Genomic DNA, 23,248 nt, shown 5'->3' on the forward strand with positions numbered 1-23,248 from the left:
CAGCCTCCTCTTATCCAGACTAGGCATACCCAACTCCCTCAACCATTCCTCATAAGGCTTGGTGTCCAGACCCTTTATCTTCTTGGTCACCTTTCTCTGCACTCAGATAGGTGTGCGGAACAGATTTTCATGGATGTAAAAACCCAGGAGTAATTCTTCCAAGGCACATTCCCCATTGGTGAGAGAGATTCATACTGTCTTACCATCAACGGGTTGCAAAAGGAAAACTGCCGATATTTGCAAAGCCTCCTTTCTTTCTGCAAAAATGGATAATGCTGATCTTTTCTGCAAAAGGATAATTTTGCCCTGTCCCATCCTCCCCCAGGATCTTGCAGTTGTAAACATGTCCTTTCGTGGACTTGCGCAGTGTGTAAAAAGTGACAGTTGTACAGCAGCAGTAGGGTGAGGAAAAAAAAAAAGGCCACAGTCATCTCAAGGTGCTTTTGTTTTTTAATACGTTGACAATAGTCAAGAGAGAAAGAATATACAACAGCTAAAATTTCCACACACACACAGTTTTAAGGCCACATTGAAAAAAAGATGAAAGAACTTAAGGCTTCTCTAAAAGGGGCAACTCATAGGATGCCATGGCATGAACACTGAGTTGGAAACAGTCCAGATAACCTGATTTACCCATAGGGAAATCTCTCAACCAACAGCCTCCCAAGCTTTTTTTTAAAAAGGAGCCAGTGCCCCACACTTTTTTGCTGTTGCCATCGCTGTTTGTTAATGGCAACCAACATAAAAAAAAAACCCTACAAAGCACGCTCCATTTCTTCGTCCGGCATATTTCCCCAGCAAATCTGAAGGTGCTGTTCTTTAACAAAGCAACGCCAACCACCTCCTTCCATCAAGGGTGATTCTAATCACAAACGGAACCAAAAGACAACTCATTTTTTTTATAATATACAAATACGGCACAATGAACTGTGCCGGGTAGAAGATCGCTCTGCTATCAGAGGCACCTGTACAGTATCTTGCTGTTTATTTGGCAAGTTCTAATACTTATAAGTTTTCTTTCTTTGTCTTTTTTATTTTAAATTACTAAAATAGAGAGAGAGAAAGAAAGAAAGAAAGAAAGAAAGAAAGAAAGAAAGAAAGAATTTGCATAGATTGTACATTCAGCTATTTCCCCCCACTTTCCCCAAACCCTCTTTTCTTGTTTTCATTAGGTAAACACGTTTCAAAGTATTAGTGAGGTAGTACCTTTGGTAGCAAAAGAATGTAACCAAGGCAGAAGCAATTGGGCAGGAAAGTGAGAGAATGAAAACAGGTGTTTTTTGGGGGGAAACTGAAAGAATGGAGGCCCCCCCTGCAGGATGATGGGAATTGTAGTCCAGCAATATCTGGAGGGCCACAGTTCTCCCCACCATGCCTGATTAACAGCATCTGAATTTGTCAAGAAAAACAGATGACATAAACTGCTACCGTGATACTAAGCTGGAAAATACATACATACATATTTAATGCTTCGGAATGAAGTGCAAAGGGCCACTTCTGAAGCATCAGGAATCAGGGGAGGGGGAGAAGGAGGAGAGTAAAGAATATTTTGCGTTACATAAGGACTCTTACAGCTGCCTAATGAAAGGAACATAGGAAGCTGCCTTATACTGAGTTAGACCACTGGTCCATCGAGCTCAGCATTGTCTACACTGACTGGCAGTGGCTGTCCAGGGTTTCAGAGAGGTTTCGCTCCCAGCTTTACCCAAAGATGCCAAGGATTGAAACTGGGACCCTCTGCGTGCAAAGCAGAGGATCTACAGCTGAGCTAAGCCCTCCCTACGCTGCTCAGTGGTATCTTGGGGTTTTGTGCTCCCTGGAAGCTCTTGAAGAACCACAAAGATTCCTTGCACGAGTTCAAACGTGTTACATTCCGCATGGAGGTGTTGTAGCACAAGAGCTGATGGGTAGGTGGAGTGAAAGTGGAGCGCCTGGAATGGTCTAAAGAATTTGGCTCAGATCCCGCACACGGTTACGTGCCCGTTGAGCCGCAGATCTCATTCTTCTGCAAATGTGCAAAGAGTTGCATCCACAGGGTGCTGATGTGCTAAGAATGAGCAGATGTTGCAGGCAAGCAGAACCTGGTGGACTCAGCAGTTACTTTCCCATTGGTTCAGCCTACAGATGAAGCTTTTGGGAATCCCAGTGTGGGGCTTCATCTGTGTGCTAGAAGCTCCAGGCGGTGGATCTGTTTCCACAGTCCACATAACCAGGGAGTCCAGCTCAAGATGCATCAGAGTCTACTGGGAGCAACTGTGGGGAGTGCTGCATGCTGAGTGATCTGCGCCATAGATTTAGGAAGCTGCCTTGACCTGAGACGCTCAAGGAGATTGAGGGACAGAATCCCAGCTTGGGCAGATTTGCATATGCATCGTTTGGCGCTCAGTGAGCACAACCTGAAGCAATGACCCAAGCATGGGAGATGCCTGCCAAACATCAAACGCCATTGGCTCACATCAACTCAGCACAGTCGTTTTCAAGGAAGACCACTTGGGTGCAGCTCAGAGAGTGATGAACACAGATGAATGAATAAGCCCCGCAAGGCTGGATGGAAATCTGGGTTTTCCTTGTTTCAGCATGAGAATGTTGGGCTCCTGGTCTTCTGCTAGGACTCGGGATGGTTCTCCAGGAGAGAAGGTCTTCTTACAGAAGCACCTAAGCCATGGACAGGGGAATCCATGGCCCTCCAGATGTTATTGGCCTCAAACTCCCATCAGCCCTTGCCAGCAGGGACAATGGCAGAGATCATGGACCTATAGAACTGTGGTTTTCTAGGATTCTGATAGACATGGATGGGTACACTGATATGAGCAGCTGCTACCTCTGACTGGACGATTTCTGACGGAATGGGTTCCATCCTCTCTCCCCTCTTTTATCAGCAATTGGAACATCTAGGTTTTCTTTTTTGTAGTCAGAATTCTTATTTGAGTGGAAATCAAGAATGCAGGAAAAGGGAAGGGGGAGAAATGAGATGTCTTTTTGTTTTGTTTTGTTTTTCTTAAAAAAGGCCTTTTCTTAATAAAGGCAGCTTTCGTTAGTAAGATAAGATAATCTCCAAGCTGCATAAGCAGCACCTACTAATTAGTCATTGACTAAAAATACAAATAAATACCTAAAACCGCCCTCCTATGTAGCCTCCTTTGCTGCCAGCTCTAAACATTTAATGCTCTGCCTTCATGCCAGCACAGCTGACACTGCAATTTCAAAGTCCAAAGCGAACGGTAGTAGCTTTAAACCAAACAGGATGGTGAGAGGAAAAACATTAGCAAGCCACTGGAAACTCAGAAGTTGTTTTTTTTTTTTTTACAGTCACCATTGCAGTTGTTTTAAAAGGGAATTTAACGGATTCTTGCGACGTGCTTCTTCTGTCGTCAGGCTCTCCCAACAGGTGAGCTTACAGAACAGTGCAAGTCTGTGCAGGTCTACTCAGAAGGAAGCCCCACTAAACTAATTGGGATTGAGGCTGCTTCCAGGGTACCAGTTTACTGACCATCCAACCTCATTTGTTTGCAAGGAGATGGCTGTTTGAATGGTCATTCGTTCTGCTTTGTTTGTGAGATAGGTTAGGTGATGTGGTCTTAAAAGCCAACACTTTCCAATGCAATTTGCCATCACTTTCCTTATCTCAAGGAAGTTCAGTCTGGGGTGGGACAGGGGAAGCTGGTTTGTCACACAGGACCCTCCCGATCAATTACAACTGCACAACTTCAACTTGCCAGTATGTGACTGAATCCCACAGCAAAACAGTGGCAGCCTGGAAGTGCCCTTACACCCAGGTATGCATGCACAGGATTGCACTAGAGTAGGCCTGAAAGTTTTACACAGGCGCAAAATGTGAGGGGGGGGGGGAGAGAGAGAAGAGAAAGAAACCTTTTTAGAAAAAATACATTAACTGGCTATTTTTACACAAACACACCCACTTGTATATGTAGATTGCACAATTTATGCCAAAGAGCTTAGCTAGAAATTAATTGGACTAAAATGCTATTTGAATGTTAACAGAATCTATACTTTTTCCTCAGTGTTAGGCTGCCTGGGGACCAAATGATATACCACCAGCTCCCAAAAGTGGAAAAACTGTGCTCAAGACCTGCTAAAATGTCACAGGTAAAACACATAAATGCACTCCAGGGGGCGCTGCTCTCCCTCCTATGGAAGAGCAGCTTTTAACACTAGCCCCAAAGAGTCATTTGTCCCAAACTGACCCACTGGGGTGATTGCCCAACCAGGCTCGGCCTTGATTCCCATAAGCCCATGTGCCTGTCTTCTTGCTGACAACCATTCTTTGGGGGGGGGGGCACAGTGCTGTCATCTTCCTCCTTCTCCTTGCCCTCAGTAGAAATTTATTAGGGAGGAAGATGGGGACAAGACTAGAAATGAGTTGCCTCTGCCTTGCACTGGCGCCACCTACTGCTGGTCTTCCTGCCTTGCACCCTACCCAGGATTCCCTCCTGCAACCTTCTAAAATCAGAATATTGGAAACTGCCTTAAACCAAGCCCAGGGGTGACTGCTCTGACCGGCAGCAGCTCTTGAGGGCCTGAGGCAGAGAGACTCCTTATCCATCATCAGGTCCCTGTAGCTTCAAGATTAAGCACAGGCTGGTGGGAGTAGTTGAACTCTTTCCCTGTTATCACTATATAATAATAATACTAATAATAATTTATTATTTATACCCCACCCATCTGGCTGGGTTTCCCCAGCCACTCGGGGAGGCTCCCAACTGAATATTAAAAACACAATACAGCATTAAACATTAAAAACTTCCCTAAACAGCTGTTATTCCCCTGCCTGAAACCACTTCTGAAAAAATGCTGGGGTAGAGGAAGGGGTTTCTTCCCATTGGGGCTCTTTGCAAGTGTTTTGTAGTCTGCTATGACAAATATTGAACTCTTGTGAATATCAGAGAGTTGTGGGGTCTCTGTGTGTGTCAGACTGAAATAAATAAATAAATACATAGTTACATACATAAGAAAAGGGGGATGGGGAGCCCCAAGTCCTTGCCAGTGAAAACACGGCTTGGCATAATGATAACGTCAACACTTTTGCTAGGCTGCTGTGGGAATGCTTTGGGAAGTGATGGCATGGGGAGCGATGGCAATTTCAGCATCTGCAACCGGCTGCCATTTTGCTACTCATTTCCCATCTGTGTGTGTGTGTGTGTGTGTGTGATAAAATAGCCAACACATCTCAGATTGAGGTTTTAAATAATCTGTAGTCTTGATACTGCACCCGCGCTAAAAACTTAAGGCATGTTTTAAAAACCGGTTTCCTTCTCTCCACACCTTCCCGGAGCTTAAAATGACAGCCATTCGATGAAATTAGCTGGCGACCCTCCATACCACTTCCAGGAACTACGTGAAAACTAAATCGTACATTTTCTTGAAGGATGCCTGGCAGTTAATCCACTTCGAAACCAGCCCAAATTTAGGAGGGCAGGTGGATAATCCTCCCCCCATATCACAAGAGCAACCATATTAAATTCCCTTTTAAAAGCCGGTGAAGGGATGTGTCCCCTGTGCTACCTCAAACGGCCGTCGGGTTTAACAGGCCCCAGCTCAGATTTTGGGTCTGGGCTGAGTGAACTCCAAGATGTCTGGCTACAGGCCTGCATGACTGGGCAGGAGGTGGGGCCTGTGCTGCAGATATCCACAGCTGACCACATGCCTCCCACCAGTTTGTCCACCCAGTTCTCCAGCTTGCTGCCCGTAAGGGCTGCATTCTTCTTTGCTTGGTCCACCTGCGCAGCGTCGATGGGGATATTCAGAACCGGGTTGAGGCCTTGGAAACTCTGCTCCATGTAAGCGTTCTTCGGAGGTCCGCCGTGCAACCTCGTGGCTTCTTCTGTAAAAACAACAACAAACCGAAAACCAAAGTTGAGATGCTTCACCAATCTGACCTTCAGATCAAAACTACCGTTAGCACGCTCTGCGTAGGACTGCCATTCAAAACCATTTCGTGGTTTAGTGTGGCGGCACCGACCCTTTGGTACTCCCTGCCTCTCGATAACAGGCAGGCACCTGCACTGTGCTCTTTCTAGATAGATAGATAGATAGATAGATAGATAGATAGATAGATAGATAGATATCTTTATTGGCATTGTCCCATACAGAACAATGAAATTGAAAAACCACATTAAACATTCAAAACCCCCTAAAAACTCTGAAACCCCATTTTAAAATAGAGACCCCTTATGCTGCGTTTAGAACCAGAATTGGATTTGTGTAGAAACTGTTTCTCAGGCGGCTAGTCCTGGCCTTTATAACCCTGTACCTTCTTCCAGAAGGCAGAAGCTGAAAGAGATCATTTCCAGGGCGTGTACTATCCTGCACTATCTCTGTCGCTTTCTTATGGCACCTGGCAGCATAGATTTGATCCAAGGTGGGAAGAGTGCACCCAATTATTCTCTCTGCAGTCCTTACAACCCTGGATAGCATTGTTTTTTCCCTGGCCGTGCAGCTCCCAAACCACACACATGCTTTAGTGCATGCTAAAAACATTTTTGTTTGGACAAAGCTACCCAGATGTTTAGAAAGTTGGCATGAGTTTTTAATCTATTGCTACCTTAATTTTTCGAACGTCTTAAATTACTGTTGTTACCGTATTTTTCGTCCTATAGGGCGCACCGGCCCATAGGACGCACCTCGTTTTTTTGGGGGAAAATGAATTTTAAAAAATTATCCCCCCCCCCCGCCTTGGCTGCCGCCCCAAGCCTTGCGCTCACCTGCCCGAAGCACGGGGCACCCTCCGGAGGGCTCCCTGTGCTTCGGGCGACAGGCTGCCGACCCAAGCCTCGCGCCCTTGGCGGGACCTCCTGCCGGGCGCGCAAGGCTTGCGGACACTCACGGGGGCTGCAGGCTGCTGCCCGCAAGCCTTGTGAGCCCACGGGAACTCCCACCGGGCTTGCAAGCTTGCGGATAGCTTCCTGAAGCCTGGAGAGCGAGAGAGCGCACCGATGCCTCTCGCTCTCCAGGCTTCAGCGAAAGCCTGCATTCGCCCCATAGGACGCACACACATTTCCCCTTCATTTTTGGAGGGGAAAAAGTGCGTCCTATGGGGCGAAAAATACGGTAACTTTTCTTGGTGATAATTTTACTGCTTTGTGGTTTTTTTGTAAACTGCTTTGAGTTCCCTTTGATAAATCAAGCAGCATATAAATTTTATGAAATAAATAAATAAATAAATAAATAAATAATTCTGTGTAAAAGTACCCATAGACCACACTTCCTAATGAAATACCGGCACAGTGTGTAGCAATACAAAAATAGGAACGCCCCCTTCATTAAAAACAGTACAGTGATACCTCGGGTTAAGTACTTAATTCGTTCCGGAGGTCCGTTCTTAACCTGAAACTGTTCTTGACCCGAAGCACCACTTTAGCTAATGTGGCCTCCTGCTGCTGCCGGAGCACGATTTCTGTTCTCATCCTGAAGCAAAGTTCTTAACCCGAGGTACTATTTCTGGGTTAGCAGAGTCTGTAACCTGAAGCGTATGTAACCCGTGGTACCACTGTACAGAGCAATCACTGGAATGGACATAAAAAGTGCCTGCTGAATCAGGCCAAGGGCATCTAGTCCAGCATCCTGTTCTCATAGTGGCGGAACAATTGCCTGTGGGAAACCAACAAGCAGGATTCAATCATGAGAGCACTCTTCCCTCCTGTGGTTTCCAGCAATTGGGATTCTGAAGCCATCCAATTTGGTGCTGGTCACTGCCTCCTGTGGGAGCAAGCGCCATAGTCTAACTTTGCACTCTGTGAAGAAGTGCTTTCTTTTCATTTGTCCTGAACTTTCTAACATCCAGTTTCATTGAGTGTCCACGGTGCTACATGAAAGGTGCTTAAAACTGCCTGTAGGAAACTAGCTCAAAATTCACATATGGAAATTGGGATAGAGGTGGTTGGGGTTAATGCCAGGAAGGGACTTGCTGAACTCTGCCAAAACATACATACCACCTCCAGGGCAAAATGCCTTCATTCAAGAAGGCCCTCTCAGACTTGGAGAACTATGCTGTGTGTTCCAGTGGGTCTGTGGGCCAGGAATGACATACTAGTGTCTACAATTCCTGCCACGTCGCCTGTGTAATTTGCAACTCGTGCCAATTATCTAAGCTCTTCCTTTTGTGCAAGGAGGCAACGGTTTGATCTTCTGTTGTAAATTGGCTAAGGCTCCGGCTCCCTTGCTTGGACACTCTTCATGGTTCTCTGAGACTTAAGTTTTATATTTTGAGGTGACCCCCCCCTCCCTTGCAAGCCCCCCGTGGCCAACCCCGATTATTCAGTTATATTAAATATGCTGTTTCTGTCTGGCTTACTATGGCTTTGATCATATAATTCGCTTGCCAAGGCAGTCGAATTCTACCTGATTTATTCAGATGGCATGAGCTCTCACTGTAGACACCTGCTGATCAGACCAAGGGCTTATCTAGTCCAGCATCCTGTTCTTGGCCAACCAGATGCCTGTGAGAAGCCTACAAGCTGGATGTGAGCACAGCTGAACTGTCCCCACTTGCGAATCCCAGCAACTGTCATTCAGAGGCAGGCTGCCTCTGACATGTGCCATGCCCTCCATCACACTGCCCTCACTCTGAATAGGCATTCAGCCCCATTTTGACATGATCCTTGGGTGGGGTGGGGGGTGGGAAAATCACTGCGGCTGAAGAAGTTTACGGAAAATGAGCTACCCTCTCCCCATCCTTTAGTTCTGCCCTATTATTTATCCTTCATAAAAGGCAGGTCTCATTACACTGCTCTTTGAATCTAGAGGTGCGTAGTGATTTTCTGTGTGTGGCAGCCTTAGCATTGTTCACAAAATATCAGAAAAATGGCTCTTACAGATGTCCTAATTTTTCTGTCAGTTTCACAGCATTTATCTGGCATTAGAAGTAAGTTTAAGTAATGCAAGTGGTGGCAAAGCGAAAAAATGCTGAAAAAAGGAAGAAAAAAGAAAGAAAAGAAAGCTAAGAGGCTTTGTAACAATTTTTCCGCGTGCAGCATAATGTTTCTGAACTGTAAGGTCTTGGAGAGGCACACTCAAAAGCTCACACTGCGAATGCTCCTCTAAACTTCTGCTCTAATCTCAGTGTGCCTCTTGAAATCATGTATCCTTCTCCACGATATTCCAACTGTGCAGACTTCAGGTTCCCAAATGTGGCCCTTCAGACCTCTCTGTCTGGCTCTCGGGGCTCTCTCAAGGCCACATATCCTCTTGGGCCACATCCTGAACCACCCCTGCTTTGTCTCGCTCCTTTTTTCTTCTTCCCTGGCTGTGAAATGTGTCCTGGAACCCTGATAATGCCTTTTGCTTGCCTGGATGGCGCTTAGAGAGGAGAGGGGTGGTGGTGTCAGGGTGCATAGAAACTATCATAATAAAATTATTTATATGCCACCCATCTGACTGGGTTACCCAAGCCACTCTGGGCTGCTTCCAACAAATGAAAACACAGTAAGATGTAACAAACACTAAAAACTTCCCTACACAGGGCTGCAGAACAAAGGCAAAATATGCACACATTGCTCTGCCTCCTTGTGCTTCTGGCCTCATCCATCACTAGCATGTAGCCTTGGGAAGATGGAAATGAAAATGGGGGTGGGACGGGAACGGAGTGTCCTGGAAGAGGGCATGACTGTCTGCTTGAACAGGAACACTTGAAACTGCAACAGGTCCCCCTTCTATACCTGTATTTTAGACGACAGCACTGCATTGGTTCCTTCGTATAATCAGTACCTAAAGCCACCCCTTGCACCTTGAGTTGCACCAGTACAATAAATAATAGAAGGGCAATGTTTTCCCCCAGTAATGAACTCCTTCCTCAAGTCAGTAGAATCTCTGTGGTCATTATCAAAGTGCTTGACTCTAACAGGCTCTTCTGCTGAAATTAAGGAAAGTTAACGGTGCTTTAACTTTGTTTGGACTGCATCCTGTGTTGTACCAAGAAGCAGTCATGATGCATCAGATCAAAGGCTCATCTACTCCAGCATCTTTTTGTCCTATGGTGGCCAACCAGATGTTTCTGGGACGCTGTAATGAGTTGCAGGGGCTCATTCGCCAGCACTTTGCCCTTTAAAGAGGCCCTGATCCCCTACCACCAAGCAGCAAACAAGGAATGGCTTCTGAGGAATCCTTGCCTGGATTCCTGCTCTGGAAGGAGCTAGGCAGTATCCTCCCATTTACCTGCCTGATGGGAGGGGAGGTATACAGCTGCCTCTGCCCAAAGAGAAAGGACAGGAAACCTCTGCCACATCCGCACCACACCTTTAAAGCAGTACAATACCGCTTTAGATGGTCATGGCTTCCCCCAAAGAATTATGGGAGCTGCAGGTTGTTAAGGGTACTGAGGGTTCTTCGCAGATCCCTGCTCCCCTCACAGAATGACGATTCTCAGAATGGCTTAACTGTGAGGGGGATTGGGGCCTCCTAACAGCTCTCAGCACCCTTAACAAATTAGCACTCCCAGGATTCTTTGTGGGACGTCTTGATTCTTTAAAGTGGTATCATACTCCTTTAAACGTATGGTGTGAATGTGACCCAGGAGGATGCAAAGTCTCAGATAAGCAGGACAGCGGAAACAGGCCGGAATAGTTAGGCCTGTGAAGCCACAGACCTGAAATAAATCCATCCTTACAGCAGCCCTGACAGGAGTCAGTGCCTTCTTTGACCCCTTAGGTGTGAGCCTATGGAAGATACGGAACATGCTTTTGTTGACATGTCTTCCCCCTCTAGGATGCAGCACAGAAACCAACAGGCAGAATGTGTTCATCGTCTGCTATTACTCTCCAGCTGCATGCTTACTTAAACATTTATATATGCAAAATGAAGTGTTAATTGCTGCTTATCAATTTTTTAGTATGTTGCAGTGATATTGTATGTCTTATTATGCATTGTTACCATATCACTGTATTTAGACTTTGTGAACTGCTTTGAGCAGAGATTTGCTTGAGGAAAATGTGGTATGTAAATAAACTGACAAACACAAAACAACGACAATTCAGAGGCAATACCCCCCTGCCTGATCCTGGAGGTACCATGTATCCCTCATGGCTAGCAGCCGTAGATAAACCTTACGTTCCATTGTATTTCCTTAATTCCCTTTTGATGCAATCTAAGTTGATGGCCACCATCACGTTATGAGAAAATTAAGAAGAGGCTTTCTGGATCTGACCCAAGCCCCATCTTAGTTAAGCACCTGTGGCCAAGCTGTAATTGCAAATAACAGTTTGGTTCGCAAAAAGGTCTTACCTTGCCTGATGCTTTGCCTGTTGGAAAATGTCAGAGGAGAGACCAGGAATTTGGTTTCCGCTACAGGGACCCAGTGATGCAGGATCTTAACAGTCCAGATTCCGGGGCGGAGAGGCAAATTCAATGGTGGCTTGTAGTGAGTAAACTCCGCGCTGGATTCTATTAGGATATCATACGTGGCGGCGATCGTGTTTGTAGGGTCCACCCAGATGACAGTAACAGTGACGTTGGGGCCCTTCCCCCACTTCTGCATGCCGATTGGCTCGTCCATGGGCCCAATGAGTCCCCCAAAGTTCCGGAATATTCTCTCCTTAGCATCCCAGTCGGTTCCAATCTGAAGGGTAAACAGAAGCACTGCACATCAGGTAACACTGAAAGAGACAACCAACTGCTTTAAAAATCAACGTAGTCTGTTCTTTTTTGTAATTGTCGCATTGGGTGGCTGCTACAAGATCCTGGGTCCTGAGTTGCTCTGCTGCTCTCCATCCCACTGTTGTTGGTATTTTGGGGGGAATTATCTTCTAAGGGAGAGATAAATTATTGCAATGCATCCCTAATTATTATTAATGCAAAATCATAGGATCATTATATAAATATAGAAAGCTGTATGGTCTCAGAAAGGGGTGTGGCTACGAGGGGGTCACAGCTGTGACTTCTCATGAAGGGGACCTGCACTTTTACATTTGCCACGGCATTACTTCTGAGGACCCTTCATAATTCTTGTTGGAACTAAAGCACCGATGCTTGTAATATGTTACCTGCAGGTTGCCTGCTCAGCCTGACACCACCTGGAACAGCTTCAACTGATTTTTTTTAAACGCCCAGTAGGTGGTGGCAGGAATGAAGGGAAGAATCACAGAACAACAAGTTTCTATATAGAACTACACTGATTTACAACCAACCACAAACATTTAACAGACTACATTTTCTTAGCTGTTCTCTCCCCATCACCCCAATGTTTCAGCTATGCCTGAGATAGCTGTAATCGTTTGCTACTATCCAAGGGGCAACAGGGACACAAGTAACTGCAATTAAATGTGGCATGCACCAGTTGCTGAAAGTATTTGTAATCAGCAAACTATGAACCCCCCAGGTCACACACACAAGGAGGAAGAAGGTGGAAGAAGGTACAGAAGTCACAAAACCAAAGAGACGGTGCCTCCACTGGTGACAAAAGCAGATTCTTGGGCCTTCAGATCATCACTCAGGTCTCTCTGCAAGCACCACTGAGCCACTGGTTGGTGATCCTTGCAGAGAGCAGCGTGTGGAGATTTGAAGCCCCGACTATCAGCTGATTGTTGGGGCTTCAAAGTGCTGGGGCAACAATGGGTCACCGGTTGTCATTGTGATGGTGGATGATTGGCAGGTTGGCAGCCTTACCCACCCATTTAATGTGGCCCTCAGGGGGTGGGAAAGATAAGGATCTGGCCTGCTGGTATACAGCAGTGTTTCCCAACCTTTTTTGGGCAAAGGCACACTTGTTTCATGAAAAAAATCTCGAGGCACACCACCATGACAGATGGGGAAAGGTCACTTTTTACTTATGTAAAAAAAAATAAAAAAATAGTAACTTCCAACGAATTCTGTAGGTCTTGTTTCTGAATCATTAAAGCTGCATTTGGGAAGGATCGTAAGGGCGCACAGCAACTCAGTCCCACCAACTCCACAGCAGGGTTCTCAGGTTCAGTGAAGGGCTCCCTCAGGGGGGCACATATATACACCTGGGCTCCCGAAAAGCTACCGCAAGAGCCCTTCAGGAGTTCACATAGCGCAGGCCTGAAGGCTGCAGCTTCCCACTTAGCATCCCGCCAGAGGAGGAAACCTCAAGTGGTCGACCTGTTTTTCCCCCCTCCCGCCTCCCTTTTGGAGCGCAGAGTTTTGAAGGCCAGCATCAACTCCGTTTTCCCGGATACTTCCCGCTCGAACCGAGGGCTGGGTGAAGCAAGGGCGGCGCTGCGCGTTTTACCTCCACAGCGCAGGGGCTCTGGCTCGCCTTCAGCCACCGCACGACAGCACTGGCTGCCACTTCGTCCTGCAGCAACAGCTCCAAAACAGCTGCCATGCCCACCTCTCTCCTCCTCTAGCACTACCGCGCGGGCGAGCCTCCGGGGCGGGCGCACAAGGAGCGTGGGCGCCACCCCTCGACGCCGTCCCAAAAGCCGCCAAAAAGCCCTTAAAAAAGAGGAGCAGCAAAAAACACACACCACACACGGGGGCGTGTTCTAATTCGCTTCTAACTCCGGGTTAGAGCGCAGCACGTGGAGGATGGGTGGGGAAAGAGAGAGGAGGCACACTGATAGAACGGCAGGCACGGGGGCCGCCAGGGAGAGCCAGCGCGCGCCCCACCCCGGACGCTCGCGGCCACCGCCGTCCCTCCCTCCCAGGGAAGGCGGGATTAGAGCAAGCGCCTGGGCAGCAAGAAGCGCGCGCGCGCCGGCCCTGCCCTGGATCCCTCAGAACCGCCAGTCTCTGGGAAAGTGGGCGTGGCTTCAGAACTCTCAGGCAGCAGCGCCCGCCGCCCGGCAAGGCTTCCCATTGCGAGGCGCGAATGCTTTTCTGGGCGGGGATTGGCGCAAATATAGGCAGGGCGGGCTGAGAGGAGGAGCCGCCGCCGAGGAGCAGCGGCACCAGCAGCGTTTCCTCTCCCCCCTCCCCTCCCGTGTCAACAAGCGGGGCGCCTGCGCCGGGGGTTTGCGCGTCAGGCAGGCAGCCAGGCAGGCAGACGGCGAGAGCCCCGCGCTGGGCGGCCTCTCCTCGCCGCCCCGCCTCTCGCCGCCCGACTCGCCCGCCTCCCTCCCACGGCACACCAGGCAACGTCTGGCGGCACACTAGTGTGCCGCGGAACACCGCTTGGGAAACACTGGTATACAGCATAGAAACAGAAAGCAAAGTTGGAGGTGACAACCCTATTGTGTTTATTTTATCTGAGTATCTCCAAGACCTGGAAGAATTTCCTCCCCTGTCCCAGCCAGAAAGAATAAAAGGAACAGATTCTCAGAATGCTAAATTTAACTTCGGGAAAATCCAGGGGCTCAGGATGATCATGCTTAAGGAATCTGATCTTCGATAATTCCTGTATGAACTGACCTGATTGGCACCTCCTGGAGGAATGTGCAGATTGGGACCCAGTTACTCACTAGCTTTTGACTTCCCCCATGCAGTTCACGTAAGTGCGGCCCTGCTGGATCAGGCCAGTGGTCCACCTAGTCCAGCATCTTGTCCACAAGATGCCTATGGGAAGTCTACAAGCAAGACTTGAGCGCAACAGGACTCTGTCCTCCTGCAGCTTCCAGCAAGTGGCATTCAGAAGCATTATTGCCTCCAACTTGGTCTCTCCCCTGCTGAGATGCAAGAGTTGCATTCTCCACCTCAGCTGGTCAGGACTAGGACCTGTCCTATCAAGCATGCATTTCCTGCAATAAAGGTAGCTTTCTTATTTTTCTAAACTCAGCCTCAGTGTGATTGCAACAGGGATTCTGCATCAAGTTCACTTCTGCTGAGCATTTAAACTCCCAAAGTCACCACTTTCTGTACTTGCAGACAGGCTGATCACCATTGTGTCTCATTCATCCCCTTGTACTTCTGTGCCATCAGAGAATCCACTCAGTTGCAGTTTTCCTTTGAAGAGGTGGGGGGGAGGGGTGCTCCTTAACTCCCTACTCAGCTTTTGCATCACTTATTCCGGTCCCTGCTTGGGTTTGCACTTAAAATTTGCCCAAGATAAATTATGCCTTGATTACTAGCTTGTGTCTCATTGCTCACCACAAACGGGGACCATTAGGTCCACACAGAAGACACTAATTGCCTGCCGCCCAGTTCACTTTGTTCTCTGTGATGAATTGCAACTGCTAACGAGGCTAGAAACAAACTTTTTTCGAGTTCCGCAGATAAGGCTTAGTGCAGAAGTCCCTGAATGCCTAAATGAAACCCAAGTCCATCTTTCTCCTTCCCTTTGGACGGACGTCATCTTTCTCAAAAAACAAAAACAAAAAACACAAACGAAGAGGTGATACCTACGTCATATGGAATTAACCTCCTACTGGGAAACTGCCACTCTCTGGAAGTTGTTGGACTACAACTCCCAACAGCCACAGCCAATGCCAACATGGTTGAGAATGAAGGGTCATGGGAGCTGTAGTCCAGCAACATCTGGAAGACCATAGGCTCCCGATCTCTGTGCCCCAGTGAACAAAATAGGGTTTATCTGGCTCTGTACTGTCACTACCAGGGATGGGAAAGCTTTTGGGCTTGGTAGGCTGGAACCTTCTTGATCCTCACCCCTGCAGACCAACTTTGACTGGTGGGTGGGACAATCACCTGGTTGGCCAATCACCTGACATCATGATAGCATCTGATGATTGACAGATGCGTTGCCCCAACCACTAGTTGAAGTGGCTGGGTGCTTTCCAACAGCCAGCTAGTTGTCAGGCACCTGGGAGCTGCTTGCTGAGTACTGAGTATAGGGCTTGCAAAGCTGATTTCTGTAGGGTGATCAAGTTCCCATCAGCTGCAAGGCAGTGACTTCAACCCTGCTTTCTGCAGGAATCGATCATATGATTGACTGTTGCCAAGGACATGTATTGGCCTGGTCCAATTTTTAAGGCTCTGATGCTAATGGAGGAGTATCAATTCTGACCCCTGAAAAATGAGTCCTGAGGCTACTGATCTTTGGAGAAGGCAGGTGAGCAGGCAGCAATTGTAAGCAGGAGGTGCAGCAGCAGCAGCAGGGCCAAATGGGGGCCCCTGAGAAAGCTGTAGGTCTTGGTGGTTGCTGAACAATGTTGGCCACTGGTGCCAGCCCCCAATTTGAGTTCAACCAATAGGATTTTTAATAGGTTAGGTTGACGCTTGTGACTATACTGCAAGTAAAACCTAGACATACTGTTTCAGCTGTTATCTTGCATGTGTGTTACTCATTAACTTGCGAGATGCCCTCACACCAGCAAAACAACAGAAGAATTGCCAATCCCAAGAAATACAGTTGGTGCGATCATTTGTCAGGACATGAAAACGGCAATTCAATCCACCGATATCTCAATAAACAGAACAAGACCAGCATCCATCTCCTTAATAGGACATTAATGTCGCCGATTTGCCACACATGCCATTAAAAACACTGAAGCCTACCTAAGCCTCTCTCAATTGCCAAAGAAAATGCAGAATTTATAGGCCAGGACATAATGACTACGAACAAAAATTTGTTCAATTAGCTGTGTGGGCTTTAATTAAAATTTGTGATTTAGCAAGAAAAAATGATGAAATAAATAGCTTTAGGCAGCTGTGCCATTTGCAAAGAATGTGTGGCTCAGGATGAGAGCAGTTTAGCACTTGACAGAGTCGGACTGAAATCAGGGAGACTAAAATCCAACTCAGCCATCGAAGTCATTGGATGCCCTTGGGCCAGTCACTCTCCCAGACTACCTCGCAGGGTTGTTGGAAGGATAAAATGTTGGGGGTGGGAGAGAACTATGTACACAATCCTGAACACCTTGAAGGAAGGGTGGGGATCAAATGGAATCAATAAAAAACAATTTAAAGCAATTATTACAAGGAAACATCCTCTCGAAATTTCTTGGCAGGCTAAGAAAATCTGATCTTACCTGCTGAACTAAAGCTTACAATCACTGAATTATAGAGTTCAAGGGATCCTAAGGGTCATCAAGTCCAACCCCCCGCAATGCCGGTTTTGTTTTTGCCCAATGTGGGTTTTACATCTCTCTTTGAATTTTTTGCACACCTGATAAGAATTTTCCAAGCAAGATTGGATTATCTCAAGGTACAGCCTCAGAACAGTGAGAAAAGCTCTGGGACCCAGGGGAATGAATTGGTACACAACACAGTGCAGTCAAAATAGGGGTCAAATCAAAGTGTGGAGAAGTCCATATCTGGCAGATCTGGCCTCAGTTAGGAAGTAGGAGCCATGGTAGTTTCAGAACAAAGAAAAGGAAACCGTGTTCAGTTTAAAAGAGGAAGGGAAGAAAAAAAAGATAACAGTGATGCTTACCTCAGAGAACTGCAGCCTTCCAAAATCACTTGGTGGACTTGCAATTTTGAACACCTTTTTGGGCATCACCCATGTCTCTAAGGTCTCCAGCTTACTGGCAGCCAGATTGGTAGCATGGTGCTTGACAAGGAAACCCTGAAAATGATCAGCAAGGAAGTAGAGTTGGACGGAGAATGGGTGGCCCATTGGGTAATACCTGGAAAACATAAATGCCAATGGAGAAGAGTCTGATTAGCTGCAGAACAACAGAGTTAGTGGTTTGGCAGTGGGTGAGGTTCTTACAGCTACAGTGATGTTGAGCTCATTGGAATGAAGATGTGCTGCACTACTTCTTAAACCTCTGTTTTTAAGCCTGGGTGGGGTGGGGGCTTGGCAAAGGGCACCGAGATGGGACCCCAGAGAGTAAGGACTCTCAATCCGCAGCAGTTAATTGAGAGCTATTGAGAGCTGCCATTTACTTTCACCACAACCCCTTGGGGCGATTCGGCATTTGCGGGTCCTGTGGGAAATTTAAATGGCAGCTCCCAGACTCACAAACTTTTAAAAATTGCACTGGCTGCGAGCTGGCTACTGGGCTAAGTTTAAGGTGTTGGTTGTGGTGTATAAACTCCTCTACAGTACAGCTTGGGACCAGGATACCTAAAATATCCATCTTGCCCCTTATATACTTAATCAATCACTGTGCTCTGCAGGACAGAGCCTCTTGCAGAGTCCACGCCTCATGATATACAAATCTGGCTTTTAATGCTATGGCACTCCCCTTCTGGAATTCCATCCCATTACATATTAGACAAGTGCTACCCTTGTTGTCTGGACGCGGGTGGTGCTGTGTGTTAAACCACAGAGCCTAGGACTTGCCGATCAGAAGGTCGGCAGTTCGAATCCCTGCGACGGGGTGAGCTCCCATTGCTCAGTCCCTGCTCCTGCCAACCTAGCAGTTCAAAAGCACAGTTTGAAAGTGCAAGTAGATAAATAGGTACCGCTCCGGCGGGAAGGTAAACGGCATTTCCGTGAGCTGCTCTGGTTCTCCAGAAGCGGCTTAGTCATGCTGGCCACATGACCCGGAAGCTCTATGCTGGCTCCCTCGGCCAGTAAAGCGAGATGAGTGCCGCAACCCCAGAGTCGGTCACGACTGGACCTAATGGTCAGGAGTCCTTTTACCTTTACCTTACCCTTGTTGTCTACATAAATAAATAAAGCTGAAACGTGCAGTCGCAATCCGTGAGTGAAAGAGAGTGAAAAGGGTATTACTGGAGAGAAAAAGAAATGGAGACTGGAGATTGGCGAGAGAGAAACAGGGAGAAGCGGACTCCCTGCTCATTTTTGACTCTGTCCTGAGCCCACCAGCTTAGCTTCTTGATTCCCATTGGTTTGCAGCTGCTGACAGATTAGCCCAGAGGAAATGTAGACCTCAGCTGCATGGAGGAGAAGAGGTACTTGCCACCTGCTGTAGACTGAAGGAACTCTGAACTTACCGGCAGCTGTTTTCACCATCAGTGTGGAAGGAGGTTTCTGCTCTCCTCAGGCCCAAGCGAGCAAATGAGTGGTACATGGTCAGCATGACGTCACTGATGCTATGGATCCCGTCTGGTTCGTCATAGACATTCTCCCAGTACGATCTCAGGCCTGGAGTGCCTGATGGGTAGTTGCCATACAAGTAGTAATCCAGCTGGCCAATTATTTCTTGATTCACCACCGCTTCAAATTTGCGTGCAAAGAAGGTGGGTCTTGTAGTTTGCTGTGTCAATAAGAACAATTTTTTTACAACGTGGTTTCTGTGGATTTTTTTTGAAGAACACAAGGTTCCCACCTTACACGTCATGCTGATGCAAGAACGGATGTCAGAAAATTCCAGCAAAAAGGGACATAAAAAGTTCAGATGCAGAGAAACCGGGGGGGGGGGGGGGGAGAAAAAGCCACTGGCAAAGTGTCAACACAGTCCTGGCAGGTTGGAAGAATGAGTATCAAAAAGATGAGACCCAGTAACTTAATTGTGAACTTCTGTGTATGGGTGATTTGCTGTTTGAGTACAGGGGTTGCCAACCTTTCTGGGCCAATGAGCACATTTAGAATTTTGAGAAAATGCTGCTGGCATCATTCACAAAATGGCTGCCTTGAGCCTGGCATAACACAAATGGCTGCCATGGGTGGGTGGGTGCCATAACTCAAAATGGCTGCCATGAGGGCATGACATAAAGCTTCAATGTAAGAGAGGCTGAGTCAGTGCAAACAGGAAATGAGCAGGGAAAGCAAATTGTCTCTTGTGTATTTTTGAGGGGATATTTACTCATACCTTTTGTGAACACCACAGGACGCACTGGTGGGTACACTGGTGTCTGTGGAAGCCATGATATGTTAACAAGTGTTTGGGAAAGTGGATGCTGGTGATAGGGGGCTCTTACATTTTTCTATAACAGGCTGAACTGGGATGCTGCTCGCGATTTATGTGTTTCTCTAACACCGCTCTGTTAGACTGTAAAAGCCTTCTTTGTTTTCTGCACATTTTTTTTTAATAAAGAGGGATAGAAAGTGTCAAGCTTGAAAGCGCCGAGATCAAAAGGTGCAACATGCCTTCTGAAAAGTCAACACCACCCGTCAAATTTGCTTTCGGAGTGGCTCCAATTATGTTTATTCTCTCCATTTGCAGCCAGAATGCCTGGAATGCATGAAGCATTCTCACCAGGAACACAGGTTTACTTTTGGGCAGGGGGTGGGAAATCAGTGACCCTCCAGAACTTGTTGGGCAACCCAGCTACCTGAGATGCTTAAAACTGAAAATGCCAGCGACTGAACTTGGGGCCTCCGTTGTGCAAGTGGGAGCCCTCCAACCAGTGTTTGGAATGAACTAGTTTGGTTTAATGAAGTTTACTGAATGAGTTCAAAAATATCTGGACTATGCCTGAACATATAGCTCCCATAATTGCTGAGAACAGAATGTGAACTAAATTCATTTTGGGGCAGGACTTTGACCGATTTCCAGTTCATCATTAAGTTCATTCTCTTACATGTGTGGGGGTTTTTTTATGCTTCAGACACTTTGGGCCTTTAAGCTTCAAGATCATAATTTCTGAGGAAAAATAGAATCATAGAATGAAAAGATGAGCCAAAAAAACAATAGAATTGTAGAGTTGGAAGGGACCACGAGGGTCAGATTTAGTCCAACCCACTGAAATACAGGAATCTTTTGCCCAACGTGGAACTCAAACCCATGACTCATGCTCTGCTGACCGAGCTATAAGTAAACAATTCACCTTCCACTGTGTGCATGAGTTTTTGGATATCTTCTTAGCCTTCTTTAATTATATTTTATACTTCAGCACAGTAGCCAGTAACATTCTGCATGTTGGGGTTGTTTTTTTGGGGGGAGGGTCATTTGGTTGAATTTGAATTGAACTGTGAACTGAACTAGCTTGTTATGTAAAGGGATGAAGGCGAACTTGCATTGGTTCCTGTCAGGGAACTGACATCGGAGCCAGAGGCGGAGGGAAGGCTCCCAAGTGATGCTGGAGAAGGACCCAGCAGGGAGAGAGGCAGCTCATCAGCTGGGGAAGGAAATCAGCGCAACACCAGGGATAAAGGGGGGCAGATGGGGGAATCGGCGAGAGGGCTCCAGGACTCTTCACTGGACACCAGCGGGGACAGCACGGGTCCTCCGCTACCCACACCCTCCCTGCGCAGAAGACTTCCGCGCAGGGAGAGTAGGAGGAGACTTGGCGTCAAACAGCTTTTATGCTGGAAAAGGTTTAAGAAATGCCCACTGACGGATTCTGCTAGCGACTGAGGCAGCCATGAAGTGAAGGGCTGTCCAGACAGAAAGGTTTAACCAGGCAACCTAACCGGGAGTGGCGGCAACTTACGCACGAGCAACCCCTATTACTATTACAGTTCCTTTCTGGACATGTTGAGCTTGAACTAGATTCTTTAAAAAAACTAACTTTCAAATCTCTAGATACACCATGGACTGAAACACCAGATGGAGCTTCTGTGGGAGGGAAGGGCAGCTGGTCCTAGATTCAACTCTTGGCATCATCTTTTTAAAAAGAAAGGAAAAAGGACCAGGCGGCAGTGACCAGAACTCATGGAGAGCTGCTGTCATCAGGTAGAGCAGACAGTATGGGATAGAGCAGAAGCTGTCAGCCTGGTGTCCTCCAGTTAATGATGGACTCCAACTCTCACACATGAGAACGTAAGAAAAGACCTGCTGGATCCAGCCTTACGACGGTGTGACTAACAAACCTGATAAAATACCAACTTACCTGAAATCGGTGGAAATCGGCCGGCTTGAAATCATTAGGGGAGCAGCCGCACCAGTCCACAATATTCTTGTACTGGCATTTGCAACCCAGCTTGCGGTTCCAGTTTGTGATGTGCAGGTTGTTGTCCACCATTGTGTTGCAATGAGGGCTGTTTTCCAGGACGGTGTGGAAGAAAGACTGTTGGGAGATGGGGGGAAACACAAAACTCAGTGGTGCTGGTATATTAGAGTGAGAGGACACTACGGTCACATCCATCCCGTGCTTTCACGATACGGTTTCCACCAAAGAATCCTGGGAGCCATAGTTTGTTAAGGGTGCCGTCCTCACAGAGCTACCATTCCCAACACCCATAACAAATTATAGTTAAAGTGTGGGTAAAGGTAAAGGTACCCCTGCCCGTACAGGTCAGTCGTGATCGACTCTAGGGTTGCGCACTCATCTTGCTCAAGAGGCCGGGAGCCAGCGCCATCCGAAGACACTTCCGGGTCACATGGCCAGTGTGACGAAGCTGCAACTGGCGAGCCAGCACCAGTGCCGCACACGGAAACGCCGTTTACCTTCCCGCTATAAAGTGGTACCTATTTATCTACTTGCACTTAGGGGTGTTTTCGAACTGCTAGGTGGGCAGGAGCTGGGACCGAAAGACGGGAGCTCACCCCGCCGCGGGGATTCAAACCGCCGACCTTACGATCAGCAAGTCCTAGGCGCTGAAGTTTTACCCACAGCGCCACCCGCGTCCTACCCGTGGGGGTAGGAATGCTTAAATGTATGCAGTCAAGCACATTAAGAGATGGTTACAAGCATATGGGCTGAAGAGATCACGTAGTGCGCTGCACTTGTTCTCAAACCATTTTTCTCTGTGGACCGCTGGTATGTGTGTGTGTTATTACTATTTTATTTGCAGCATTTATACCTCACCCTTTTGCCAAAAAGACTCTCAAGTGGTATACGAAAAGGGTATCAAGCAGTCCCGGATTTACGTATAAGCTAAACAAGCTATAGTTTAGGGCCCCACTCTCTTGGGCCCCCCCAAAAAAAAATAAAGAGAAAAAAACCCACTGGATGTACATTTCCAAAATATAAGATAAGTTCAACAATTACTTTGATAAAATACATATTTTGCTATGTGCAAAGGGCTTTAGATACCTATTAGGTCCATAAATTACCATATGGCATATATTCAACACAAAAAAACACAGCGACAATATGTTGTTGACAAAGGACAGCTGGACATATAAAGGGCCCCTTTACCTTCAGGAGCTTAGGGCCTCATCAAACCTAAATCCAGCCCAGGTACCAAGATTATGAAGCTCCCTCCCCAAAATAAGTTATGCCGATCCCTTTTCTCTTGAATTTTAGGAAGACAGAGGAGATTTTATTAAGCTGCTGTGTAATGCATTTTAAAATCGAATACATTGTTTTCTGTCTCTCTCTGGCTGCTGTTTTAATAATTTAATTGACGTGTTCGGTATTTTTGATTATTACAAGATCTCTCATTGTGGGTTTTTTTTGGTGTGTGTGCGTTTTGCTGTAGTGGGGAGGGGATTAACCTTGAGGAAAATTTCCCTATTAATTATTTAAAAATGACAATTCTAGAAGATAGCCTGGGAGAGTCATTGCATTTTAGATTTCTGGAACAGGAAAGTGGTTTTATAACACCAACACTGAAAAGCGCCACAGGAAGGAGCACCTGAAGGAGGAGGAGATCATATTTAATTCCGTTGTTTTGCATTTAAAGTTGCATCTCCAGTCA

The 23,248-nt window shown here is 47.0% G+C and overlaps 1 protein-coding gene across 1 annotated transcript in view; it reads right to left on the bottom strand.

Annotated features, from left to right (window-relative positions):
• Positions 1-432: 432 nt before the first annotated feature.
• The window catches only part of XYLT1 (xylosyltransferase 1), a 164,021-nt gene continuing 141,205 nt past the window's right edge, over positions 433-23,248 (bottom strand). The window contains exons 8-12 of the mRNA XM_083474215.1: positions 21,496-21,672; positions 18,715-18,977; positions 17,240-17,435; positions 11,236-11,569; positions 433-5,842 (exon numbers count right to left, since the gene is read on the bottom strand). Coding sequence (XP_083330341.1) covers positions 5,520-5,842; positions 11,236-11,569; positions 17,240-17,435; positions 18,715-18,977; positions 21,496-21,672 — 1,293 coding nt within the window. The 3' untranslated portion in view covers positions 433-5,519. The remainder of the gene's footprint in view (positions 5,843-11,235; positions 11,570-17,239; positions 17,436-18,714; positions 18,978-21,495; positions 21,673-23,248) is intronic.

Source organism: Podarcis liolepis (assembly GCF_965112155.1).
Source record: "Podarcis liolepis genome assembly, chromosome: 14".
Taxonomy (NCBI): Eukaryota; Metazoa; Chordata; class Lepidosauria; order Squamata; family Lacertidae; genus Podarcis; species Podarcis liolepis.